Below are 13,277 nucleotides of genomic sequence, written 5' to 3' on the forward strand. Positions count from 1 at the left end.
ATAAAAAATATATTTGAAATAAATATAGTCTTTGATCATAGACCTGTGTACATCTACCCCAAGTGTACTTCTCCACCACATCAAATACTTCTCTTAATGTTGCAACTATAACAATGGCATTGCCACTGTCCCACTCATCTGAATTAGTGACTTCAATAGTATTGTCTGGGATTCTCTTGTGCTCTCTCTAAGATCTATGCAATAAGATTCTATTGATATTCACTGTATCTTTTGATTTCTACCTCTGTCGCATGTCAGTGCCTCAGTCCATTTGTGTCTTCGTCATGTCACAACTGACCTATTCCAAATGCTCGACTGTATTCCCTCATCAATTTACTGCCCCTAGAATTATCTTCAAAGAATATCGGTCAGAGCAAGACACCACCCTCTTAGAGATCCTTCAATGCTTCCTCGTAGAGTGCTGCTTTCTAGATTGGCTTCTTACAGGATGATAAATACTCCCCGAAACAACTGTTCCGTAAGTTGTGAAATGCTGTGTTAAATTTCAGTAGATATTTCAGCAGCAATGTGCTAATGAACATTATGAATATTCAACCCATCGAAGAGAATATAACAGTGATTTTTAAACTTATTTAAAAAACGGAACATCCATGCCACTCTTTTAAGAGTGAAGAACATATATCAGTATCCCGGAACACATTTTGGGAAATGTTAGCCTGAGAATAAAATCCAAATTCCTTGCTGTAACATTTAAAGAATGCCATGAACTTACCACAACTTCCATGTGCAGCCTCTTCTGCCACCACATCCCATAATCTAGCCAAGTTACAGTAATAGCAGTTCTCCAAGCAACACTGTATACTTAAAGACTTTCTACTGTGAAAGGTCTCAAACTTATCTTCCCTCGATCTCCAGTTAGTCAGAACTTACATTTAAATATTTGATGAAATTCACATTGAACTTTTGCTTGTTCGGGAAGAATACTTGATAGGATTTGCTGCCTCCTTGGCATGGCATGCCTGCCGGAGGCACGTGGCTTAGCACTTAGCGATGTTGCTGTTGATCGCTGGATTCCAGTGGTAATGGGCCAGTCCCTCCATTGTAAAAGTTCCCATCATTGCAAAATAGTGATTTTCTAATGTTGTTCTTTCCTTTTAGGCCTTTTACATTTATTAGCTGGAATCCTCTGCAAAGAGGAATTTTCTCTAATCAGCTCAAACTATTTGAATACCCTCTAGTGTAGTTTTTACATCGAAATAAAAATAAATGCTTCATTCCTTTGGAGGAAAGAATTCTTGCCCCAATGACATATATTTTTTTCTGGGACAAAATATATATGTCACTAGGTATTGGGGGAGGATTGTGTCATCTGGCTTTGTTCTACCACATATTCATAGAACATTTAACTTCACTTAAAAAGTAATGGATTTTAATTTTGACCATATCTGAGTGGCATTAAGAAAAATTATACATGGTTACCTTTCTATATTGTTTTGGATAATGTCATAATTTTCTTAGCTTTGACATGTTCGAGTAATGTTTTCTTCTAAATCACTAAGTTTTAGCTTGACAAGCTTTGGTTACATTTGAAATGCCTCCTAGTTCTTGATATCTAATATTTAAAACATTCAAATCTATACTGTCCTTCCTTCCTTTTGGTTATCTAATAGGAATGGATACAGCTCAGCTTACATATTTCTAAATACATAATGTGTTCAAATCAATACATCTTTCCTTTATCTTCAATTTTGTGGAGCCAATACAAACAAAACATTGGCATTATTGATAAATTTGTTTGTAACAAATTTGTATTTATACTCAGTTTCTTTCATTAATTTTATTTTTTTTTCAAAATTTTTCATTTTACTTCTTTTATTCTACTAGATTATTTTTCCCCATTCACTATCATTTTTTCATGCATTTGCTTGTGCTTTTCTGCTTCCTTGTAGTGTCTTTGCTTCCATTGTTATCATGGAAGTGGTTCACATTTCTGAGCTGCCCTCAGTGTGACTTTGCTCTACCTTCAGCTGTATTATATTAGTATTATATTACACATTTCCACTGTTGGTTCATATGTCTGCCTTCATCTGTGATGATAGGTTGCTTATCCCTTCATCTCTCAGAATACCTGGTGCACTGCTTTATAGATAGGTGATCAAGAAAAGACTTTTTTTAAAGATTTTATTTATTTGGACAGAGAGAGATAGAGAGAGATCACAAGTAGACAGAGAGGCAGGCAGAGAGAGAGAAGGGGAAGGAGGCTCCCTGCTGAACAGACAGCTGGACACGGGCTGATCCCAGGACTCTGGATCATGACCTGAGCCAAAGGCAGAGGCCTAACCCACTGAGCCACCCAGGTGTCCCAATCAAGAAAATATTGGACAATTTACACATCAGATGAAGCACATTGTATGTAATCCTAAAAGAAAAGAATGTAAGAATTTTAAGAGGTGTTGAAGAGCATGTACTTTAACGATGACTTAAATGATTTTAGAGAAATGGAAACTGTACTTGTGAATTCCCCTCAGATCCTTAAATCTGTAATTATACTACTGAAATCAAACTTTTGAGTATTTATATATACATATAATATATAATATTATGTGACTGCTATAGCAATAATGTGCATTTGGTGATTTGTTTTGTACTCAATTTCCTTATATTGTATTTTCAATGATAGGAAGGATGATACATTTTATAGGAATTGATCATTGTCTTGCTAATCATTCTAACCATTTTGTGACTTCTAAATTTCATTTGGAATTACCATTACTGGCCATAGTTTCATGGAACAGTTATTTTATCATTACGGGGATTTTTTTCTATGATAATGCTGCATTTACATCTTATAAAAATTAATCAAAATTATTAAAGAGTTTGACAGTTGGTATTACACAAAACATGAGGGCCACTGCAATAAGATCTATGTCAAGTCAAACACATAACACTCCTATTGGACTTTGGTATTCTGTCCTTTATCTAATAAGAGCTGTTGCATTTAATAATATCTAGTATAAATCTCCATTGAACATGAAAAGCCTGTAAGGTAGTGCCATTGATATTGATGGCAACATTTGCCAGTTCTATTTCTGGCTTGTAAGATGGTAGGCAAACACAACTTACCACTTTATATCACTTTCACTCTTTTTTGAGGGAAGAGTTTATTTATTTATTTATAGATGGAGAGAGAGCACAAGCAGGAAGTGGGGCAGAGAGAGAGGAAGAGAGCATCCCAAGCAGACTCCACACAGAGCATAGAGCCTGACGTGGGACTCTATCTCATGACCCTGGGATCATGATGTAAGCAGAAATCAAGAGCTGGGTGCCTAACTGACTGAGCCATATAGACTGTCCCTCACTTTTATCATTTTTTATTTTAGCTTACCCACTAAGGCCATTTGTAGCTATTGTAGTTTAAAAAAAAAAAAAAGCTAAAATAATGTCCTCCATATTTATAGGAGAATTATTAAATATGGAGCCACTTTTGTACCATTTAGAACATTGTATTTCCCACCTTATTCTACTAGAACAGCTTTTATGCAATAAATATTTATTGGGTGCCTAATTCCATATCAAGTCTTTGGTAAATAAGAAAATGATAAAATTAAAAAATAAAAACAAGGTCGAGGTCAGAACTTTTTAGCGTGTGATATTTTTGATCCATCTTCAGTGGGGCATGTACTTTAACTCTCCATATATTGGCAAAAAGTTTAACTTAACTATAAAGATTTTTTTCAATGAATATTGTCATCAGTGGCATATATTGTACAAGATAAGTAATCATTATCAGCAAAATATGAGATCACTTTATAAAAACTTGTTTGATTTATTTCTTTGTAAGTCAGAAATTTATATAGCTGAATTTGTCTATTGTACAACTTTATATTGCTGAATATCCTCTACTTATTTTATTTTATATTTTTACAGTGTTACATTAGTTTCACTAATGTAATCACTAATAGTGATTACACAATTCCATACATCACCTGGTTCTCATCTCTAGTGCCCTCCTTAATCTGCATCACCTACTTAACCCAATCCCTACCCTCTTTCCCTCTGGTAACCATCAGTTTGTTCACTATAGTTGAGTCTGTTATTGGTTTTTCTCTCTCTCTCTTTCCTCATTTGTTTTGTTCCAAAATTCCACATGTGAGTGAAATCATACAGTATTTGTCTTTCTTTGACTGACTTATTTCACTTAGCATAATGCTCACTAGCTCCATTCATGTTATTGTAAATAGCAAAATTTCATTCTTTTTTAATGGCTGAATAGTATTCCATTGTGTATACATACCACAACTTGTTTATCCATTGATTAGTCAATGGACACTTGGCTGCTTCCATATCTTGGCTATCATTTTCTAAATAATGCTGCTGTAAACACAGAGAAGCATGTATCCCTTTGAATTAGTGATATTGTATTCTTTGGGTAAATAAGTAGTGCAGTTATTGCATTGTAGGGTAGTTCCATTTTTAATTTCTTGAGGAACCTCCTTACTGTTTTCCAGAGTGGCCACACCAGTTTGCCTTCCCACCAATAGTGCATGAGGATTACTTTTTCTCCACATCCTCTCCAATACTTCTTGTTTCTTGTGTTGTTGATTTTAGCTATTCTGACAGGTATGAGGTGATATCTCATTCTAGTTTTGATTTGTACTTTTCTGATGGTGAGTGATGAAATATTTTCATGTGTCTGTTGGCTCTCTGAGTGTCTTCTTTGGATAAATGTCTGTTCATGCTTCTACCCATTTTTTAATTAGATTTTTTTTTCTTTATGGTGTTGAGTTTTATAAATTCTTATATATTTTAGAATGTAGCCCTTTATTGGATAAGTCATTTGCAAATATCTTCTCCCATTCAGTAGGTTGCCTTTTAGTTTTGTTGACTGTTTCCTTCACTGTGCAAAATCTTTTTATTTTGTTGTAGTCCCACTAGTTTATTTTTGCTTTTGTTTCCTTTGCCTCAGGAGACATGTCTAGAAAAATGTTGCTATAGCCAATGTCACAGAGTTACTGCCCATATTCTCCTCTAGGATTTTTATGGTTTCATTTCTCACATTTAGGTCTTTAATCCATGAATATCCTCTATCTTTTCCTAGATAGTTTCTTGAAAAATCTTACCTTTTTCCTACCCACTAATTTTTAATGATTCTGTAAAAATAACTAACCAAGCAAATAAACTTAGGGTTAAGTGAATTTAACTATTTTTTATTTTAAATTGTATTTAACTTTGGTCAGTTTAGCGCTTAGATTATGTCAACAGCCACTTATTCATCCTTATCTATTGAATTTTCATTTTGTGCCATGTACTGTATTAATTTTGGGGACTATACTGTTGAGTGTGAGGTGTTTTCCTCTCTAGGAAGTTTACAGTTAGGCCAAGGAGGTGTGCTAGCCAGGATTCTTGCTTGCAAATAACAGAGGCTGGTTAATTTAAGCAGAAAAAAAAAATGACTCACTGCATTATTAGATAATTTATAGAATCACACCAGTGGAAAAAGTGGAGAGCCAGGTAGAGGGAGGTATCTCAGGAGGAGCATGTTTAACCCCTTGTCATAGACATCTTCACCACTGCTTTGGATGCTTCTCACTCACCACCAGAGTCTTAGTTCATTCCTGCCACTTTTGAGATCTGTTCTTCCAGCAAATATTAATTAATTTATTTATTTCAAAAATGATCTTTTTCCAGCTTTATTATAATATAAATGACATGGAACACTGTATTTATTTAAGGTGTATACTGTGATGGGTTGATATATGCATATTTTGTGAAATGATTCCCACAATAAATTTAGTTAATCGTCATCACCTCCCGTAGTTGCAACACTTTTATTTCTAGTGATGAGAATTTTCAGATCTGCTCTCTTTGCAGCTTCAAATATATGATACAGTATTAACTTTAGTCACCATATTGTACATTACCTCCTCAACACTTATAACTGGAAGTTTGAACTTTTTGACCTCCTTCTTTGACCCACCCAACCACCTCCCACCCCAAGTGCTTGCAACTATCAATCTGTTCTCTGTATCTGGTGAGCTATACTATGTGCCTGACTATATTTTAGGGACTAGAAATATCAGTATACAAAGCATGTAAGTTGTCTGCCCACAAATAGCTTACATTCTAGAACTGGGAGTCAGGAAAAAACCAGGAAAATGAATGAAATATAAAATGTATTAATAGACTATAAGTTCTAGGACAAAAAGGAAGGCAATATAAATGAGATAGAAAGGTATTTGCACAAAAACTTGAAAAAGAATATGAAATGAGCCATATGGCCATGTGGGAGAACAGAGTTCCCAGTAGAAGAAGTACTTAGCCAGGAAAAAGGCTTTAAAACAAGAGCATGTCTGTATGCTGAGGGCACAACCGGGACACTGCATAGCTCAGGAGGAGTAATTGCAGAATGGTAGTAAGAGATAGGACTGGATGGTAAGACATTTGTGTGTGAAGATTGTGTGGGATCTTACATATATTTGTGAGTACTTCATATTTTCCTCTGAGTAAAAAAGAAACCTTGTATTAGTCAGCTGACATGATTTGTGTCATTTAATACATGACCCTTCAATCCCCGTGGCCTTGAATAACAAGCACTTATTCATTGTTTATACTGCCTGTCCATCACTGGTTGGCTGTGTCTCTCTCCAGAGTTAGCACTTTAGAATTCAGTCTGACAGAGGAACCTCTCTTTAGAACATCACAGTTGTGGCAGATGAAACAGAGACAATATTGCCAAGCATACTGACTATTAGAGATTCTCTCCAGAGATTACATAAAAGTTGGTGCTCACATGACAGTATCTGGAGCAAGTCACATGACCAAACTCAGCTTTAGTGGAGTAAAGAAGCATGATAATCTTCCTGAAGGGGTAATGAGTATTTTTGAACATTGACACAATTTGCCATATAACCATTGGATAATATTGGGTAGAGAAGAGTCATGATATGACTTCAAATTTTTAAATTACCTTAGTGTTGAGAAAAGACTGATGTGGAGAGGACATCTTTGTGGATGTCATGATGGATTATCTAATAGGCAAAATCCAAAGGTGGGCCTCCAGTCTGAGGCAAAAATAAGGAATAGCAGGTTTAGATTAACTGATTATTTTCTGTGGCTTAGGTAGAGGTGTGGTGAAAGTTTTTCCTGAGAGGACTGATCTTATAGTGGTCAAGCTTTAAAAGCAGCACACAAATTACAAATAAAAAAATTAAAAGCTGTATACAATGAAAGGGCATCAACCTGAGCGATATCTGAAACTAAGATAATACCTAGACAGGTTTAAACTACATTTTTATAAACCTCACATATTACCCTTTCATTCCATACCTAATTATATGTGCATATATTTAGTTATTTATTCATCTGGGCATCCAGAATTATTCTCTCCCTAGAACCATAGGAATCAAAGCACCACAGTTTTCCTTCTTTTATAGGATCATTATAAAAGTCAGTGGAAAATATATTTTTGATTTCTGTTATAGAATCCATCTTATTTATTGGAAATTGCTATGGGTGAAATTATGCTTTAAAAAAGTGTTTTAAATTAAATAAGTTGACAACATTGCTTGACTATCTCCCAGATTTTGATTTGCAAAGTTTCTTCTTTGAATGTAACCAGTAAGAATGACTCAGTGTGTATAATTTAGTTGCTGTGTAGTCATCAAATATTTCAGTTTAACTATCGTTGCTCTGTGGTAGCAAATTGTTCAGTTTAAACTCTCAAAAATTTGCAAATTTTGTGTTTTTCTACATCAAATACTTTACTATTTGTATATGTAGTAAATATTTGTGTATAGATTGAAAAATAGTATGAAAAATGGGGACAAAACCAGAATTTCCTGATTTTTTCCCTGTTGGTTATTCTTTTTTTCTATTACTAATTTATTAAGCTTCATTAACTGTTATAATAGATCATAAAAATGTGTATGGTGTAGGTTAAAATGTTCTAGGCATTTAAAGCCTACAGAAATAATTGGAATGACAAATGTTTGTATTTGAAAACCATTAAAAGGATTATCAAATATACTTACTCTGGAAACTGAAATTTTGTGAAATTTCCTTTTAATATTTGGGCAATTAATTTTTGGAAATTTCCTCAGTGTTTGGTGTCTTGTGCATCACAATTCCCAACTATTGAAGACCAATTATTTACTTCCCTCTATTGCCATCTCAAGCGGTAATTCCTATATATAACCTACTTTAATGTAAACCTTAATTATTAAAGTTTTAGATATAATTTTATTTATATTTGCAAATCTCATAATTCTACCAGTTATTGATTTTTCTTCACCAGTTAGCTATTAACCTTAGAAAATTGACCTTTAGAAACCAGTTTTTCTCCATTAATTCATTCTTTTAAAAGTTTTCTTCTTCAAAATAAATTCTACCATGAATAGGAAAATAACTCCTTTTTTGATGAGCCATCTTCCTTTCTTTTGTTATTTTTTCTTTTTCTTTTCTTTTTCTCACTCTTTCATTTTTTTTTTTCCTTGAGAGAGAGTGTGTGGGGGTAAGGGGTAGAGGGAGAGGGTGAGAGAGAGAATCTCAAGCAGATTCTGCACTAAACTTGGAGCCTGTCATGGGGCTCGATCTCACAACTCTGAGATCATGATCTGAGCCAAAACCAAGAGTCAGGCACTTATCTGACTGAGCCACCCAGACACTTCTAATTCTGTTTTTCTTAAAGAGGGAAAATAAACTTTGTTTTTATTTTCAAAACCAAAATAATGGATTATTGCCAGATAACCATAGTAACACAGTAGTTACCTAAATAATGTAGATGGATTGTGAGACTAAAAAAAACCCTGTTTTATAAATGATTGTCGTTTGGCAAATCTTGAGTTTAATTGTATGTTTAAAGTGCATTAATCACCATCATAGATCGTTTATTTTCTGAACACTCCTAATAATGATCTAAGGCTTATCTTCTAATGTATGAATTAGTGGAAAAGCATTTCCAATGATTATGTGGAGACTTTTGTTGTCCTATACATTTATCAGGACTAGAAATTAGCTGGGTTTATTGAAGAAAGACTGCTTTGCTTCTGAATGTGTTGGCCTTTGTTGTTGATCATAATTATTGAAAGTTTCACTGTAATGTAATTAATCCATCATTGCCATCATCATCTCTGTTTTCTCCTTTATCACAGATGCTGCTCCTATGTAGGTCGGCGGGGAAATGGACCTCAGGCAATCTCTATTGGCAAGAACTGTGATAAATTTGGAATTGTTGTTCATGAATTGGGCCATGTGATAGGCTTTTGGCATGAACACACACGACCAGATCGAGATAACCATGTCACTATCATAAGAGAAAACATCCAGCCAGGTGAGAGGCTTCAGAATATGTTGGGTTTAAGGTTGATGGAATATCATTTAGTTGTGTTTATACTATTTATGATTTAATTTTTTTCTTAAAAAGTGTGAATTGACTTTTTTGATATGATAGAATCAGCATTTTGCTGAATAAAAAAGTGTACTCATGATTGTTTTACATTAAAAAAATTTTTTTTCCTTTAGACTGGATGATTTTGTATGCATTTTTTCCTTAAGTTTAGCTGTTTTATTTCTAAACTTCAGTGCTTTCCAAGAATAGGCATAGTCTATTAAACAAGAAATTAATATTATTTAATTTTTAAAGCATTTTTAATACTTAACTCTATAATCTAGAAAGGATCCAAGGTTTGGCATAAAACATGCTGCTACCATAGAAATCTATATTATACCAGGGACATTCCTGGAGAAAATTTCAAGGAAATGAGTCATTTCCAGGGTAGTCTAAGTAGTTTCTTTGAAAATTCTCTTTAAACTACCCTGAAGATAAAATTTCTTAAGATAAAAATTCTTAAGAATTTTTTCTGTAGTTGACATATTGTATAACTAAAATTTAATTTTCTCTGGTAGTTGACATGTGATAATAGCTTTATTTTAAAGCTTTTTATTTAACTTTCATAAATTAATAAAAATCATTACACTTCAGTTACCAAAAGAAAAAGTACATTTTTTGGAATTGCCTTATAAAGTCATATGGATTTCAAATATCAGGAATGTAAAAATGTATTCTTATTTCCTTATTCATGGCAAGTTTTAAGTTACAAACATTGAATTCCTTAGAATTTCTTTTAATTAAAAGTATTGATTGATTTATTTGCTCAATTCATATTTGGTACTAATTATTGAAGCATTATTAGATGTTGAAAATGCTGTCATGAAAAATACTGTGGGGTATGTGCATATATATAGATTGCAAGTGGATGAGAGAAGCAATAATAGTTATATGGTGAGAATACCACAAAGTCGAAGTAACATGACAAAATGCCTTGGCACGTCAAGGGAGATGTCACAAATGAACTGAAATTTAAATGTAAAGTATAAGTGTTCAAAGTGCTCAAAAGAGAGATAAAATCTCTAAGCTGAAAAAGACATGATGATGATAGCTATAATTATATAAAATTGAATTTTTTTTATTGACTCATTATGGTTGCATGGTAAGTTGCAAGTGGAAGATTAGTTGGTAATTACCAAAGGAGGTTGGATCATAGAGGATCTTCTATATGAAGCTAGGAAACTTAGCTTTTATCTTTTAGCTATTGAAGAGTAATTGAAGAGTGAAAGCAGAACAAGTTCAGATTAAAAAAAAGAAAAAATAATTCTTTCAGCTTTGGGATCATTAACTGAGAATGAGGAAGTGGAAGTAAGGAAGATGAACTTAAGGAAAACTATAAGAAAATTAAATAAGTAACTTATAAAAGATGACTAAGTCCTCAGTCAAGGAAGTGCAGTTCAAGAATAAGAGGGAATAACCTTTCAAAAATACTTTAAGAGGAACACTAACATATGAGGGAAAATCTTCAAGGTTTTGAAGCACAAACAGCAAAGCAGCAGTTTGAAAAGCACCTGGTCCATATGTGAACAGACCCAATTACTAATCTTAAAATGATCACTAGAGAGGCAGAAATATGTTGGGACTCTTTCCAGGAACAGAAGCACTGGCAGGTGCATTTTTGCAATCTCATTCTACCTTGCTAATGCTAATGCCGGTGGGTGTTATTTTGTCAATCTCCCTCCAACCTGCTAGTGAAAGTAGGTATATTACACCTAACCATGCCCTAGCTATACCATAGCCCAATGGGAGAGCACCCTGGATCACACCAAAAATATGGCCTATTCAGCCAGGCAAGAAACCTGCCCTTCCAAGGCACAGATTTACCACAAGTAGGTAAGTGCCTCATCCCTCATGTTCCATAGCCATACCACTGCGAGGGAAGCATCTCCTTTCCCTCTATGCCACAGCCATGGCTCTGCCACAGCTGGCAGGTGCATGGGGATACCTCTGGAGCACCTGGCTCTAGTAGTCAGGGAGTTTATGCTCCTGGGCCTCACACATAATCTTCTACACAAAGCCAATTCTTAAGACTGGGAGAGGCAGCTGTTCTGAAAATCAAGCAAAATGAGACAGAAACATATGTTTCAAATGAAAGACAAGACAAAACCTCAGAAAATGACTTTAATAAAATAGAGATAAGTAATCTACCTGATAAAGAGTCCAAAGTAATGTTCATGAAGATGTCCACTGACCTAGGGAGAATAATGGATGAATACAATGAGAACTTAAACAAAGAGAGAGAAAATATAAGAAAATACCAAATAGAAGTTACCGAGCTTAAGAATACAATAACTAATGGAAAATACACTAGAGGGGTTCAGTAGCAGACTAGATAAAGCAGAAAAATGGTTCAGTTTACTGGAAGACAAAACAATACAAGTCACCCATACAGAGCTGCAAAAAGAAAAAAAAAAAAAAAAACAAGTAAAAGGTGAGCTAACTTAAGGGACTTATGGGACAACATTAAGCAGAATAATATCTGCACATAGGGGTCCTGGAAAGAGAAAAGAGAGAGAAAGGGACAGAAAATGTATTTGAAGAAATCATGGATGAAAACTTCTCTAATTTGGGAATGGAAACAGACATCTAGATCTAGGAAGGCCACACAGTTCCAAACAAGATGAACCAAAAGAGATCTACACCAAGACACATTATAATTAAAATTTGAAAGTTAAATATGAAGAGATAATCTTAAAAGTAGCAAGAGAAACAAGCTTGTTACATACATAGGAAATCACTAAGGCTATCAGCAGATTTTTCAGAAGAAACTTTGCAGACCAGAGAAGGGAGAAGGGTGGCATGACCTATTCAAAGTACTGAAAGGGAAAACAACAACAAACTTCTGACCAAGAATACTTTATCCAACAAGATTATCATTCAGAATTAAAGGAAAGATAAAGAGTTTTCCAGAAAAACAAAAACTAGAAGATTTCATCACCATGAAACTGGCCTCACAAGAAACTGTAAAAGGTCTTCTTTAAATAGAAAAAAATATAATGGTAATTAAGGACAATAAAACATATGAAAGTAAAAATGTCACTTTAAAAGGTAAATATATAGTAAAGATAGTGGATTAATAACTGATAAAGGTAGTATGAAGGTCAAAAGAAAAGGATAAATTAACTAAAACTAAAATAATCAGTTAAAATATAGATAAAATAAAATGATTGAAAATGGCACATCAAAAACAAAACAGGGAGAATAGTGGAAATATAGCTTAGGAATATATTCAAATTTAAGTTGATGTCAACTTCAAATAGACTATTAAATACATAGGAATATTATATGTGAACCTCACAGTAAACACAAAGCAAAAACTTGTTGTAAATACTCAAAAGAAAATGAGAAAGGAATGTAAATATAACACTGAGGAAAGATATCAAACCACAAGGATAGAGCAAAGGGAAGAAAGGGACAGAGAAGAATTAGAAAAACAACCAGAAAATGGTCAACAAGATATAATTATCAATAATTACTTTACATGTAAATTGACTCAATCCTGCAATCAAAAGATATAAAGTGTGTAAAGAGTTTAAAAATATGCATCTATGTGCTTCCTGTAAGAGACTCACTTAATAACTAAACACATACAGACTGAAAGTGAAGAAATGAAAAGAAAATATTCTGTGCCAATGAAAATAAAAAGAAAGCTGGTTTGCTACACTCATAGACAAAATATGCCTTAAAACGAAGACTAATATAAAAGACAAAAAGGACACTGCATAATGTTAAAAGGGTCAATACAACAGGAAAATATAACACTTATGAATGTATATGCCACCAACGTAGGAGCACCCAAATACATAAATATTAACATATCTAAAGGGAGAAATTAAATGCAATTGTAGGGGATTTTAATGCCCCATGTACATCAATGGGTTGATCATCCAGACACAGAATCAGTAAGAAAGCATTCACTTTAAATGACACA

General features: G+C 33.8%; 1 protein-coding gene across 1 annotated transcript in view; it reads left to right on the plus strand.

Annotated features, from left to right (window-relative positions):
• TLL1 (tolloid like 1) overlaps positions 1-13,277 on the plus strand; it is a gene marked incomplete at its 5' end in the record, with an annotated part of 213,478 nt that overhangs the window by 92,100 nt on the left and 108,101 nt on the right. The window contains one exon of the mRNA XM_082727252.1: positions 9,111-9,289. Coding sequence (XP_082583378.1) covers positions 9,111-9,289 — 179 coding nt within the window. The remainder of the gene's footprint in view (positions 1-9,110; positions 9,290-13,277) is intronic.

This window comes from Mustela nivalis, assembly GCF_964662115.1.
Source record: "Mustela nivalis genome assembly, chromosome: 4".
NCBI classification, from domain to species: domain Eukaryota; kingdom Metazoa; phylum Chordata; class Mammalia; order Carnivora; family Mustelidae; genus Mustela; species Mustela nivalis.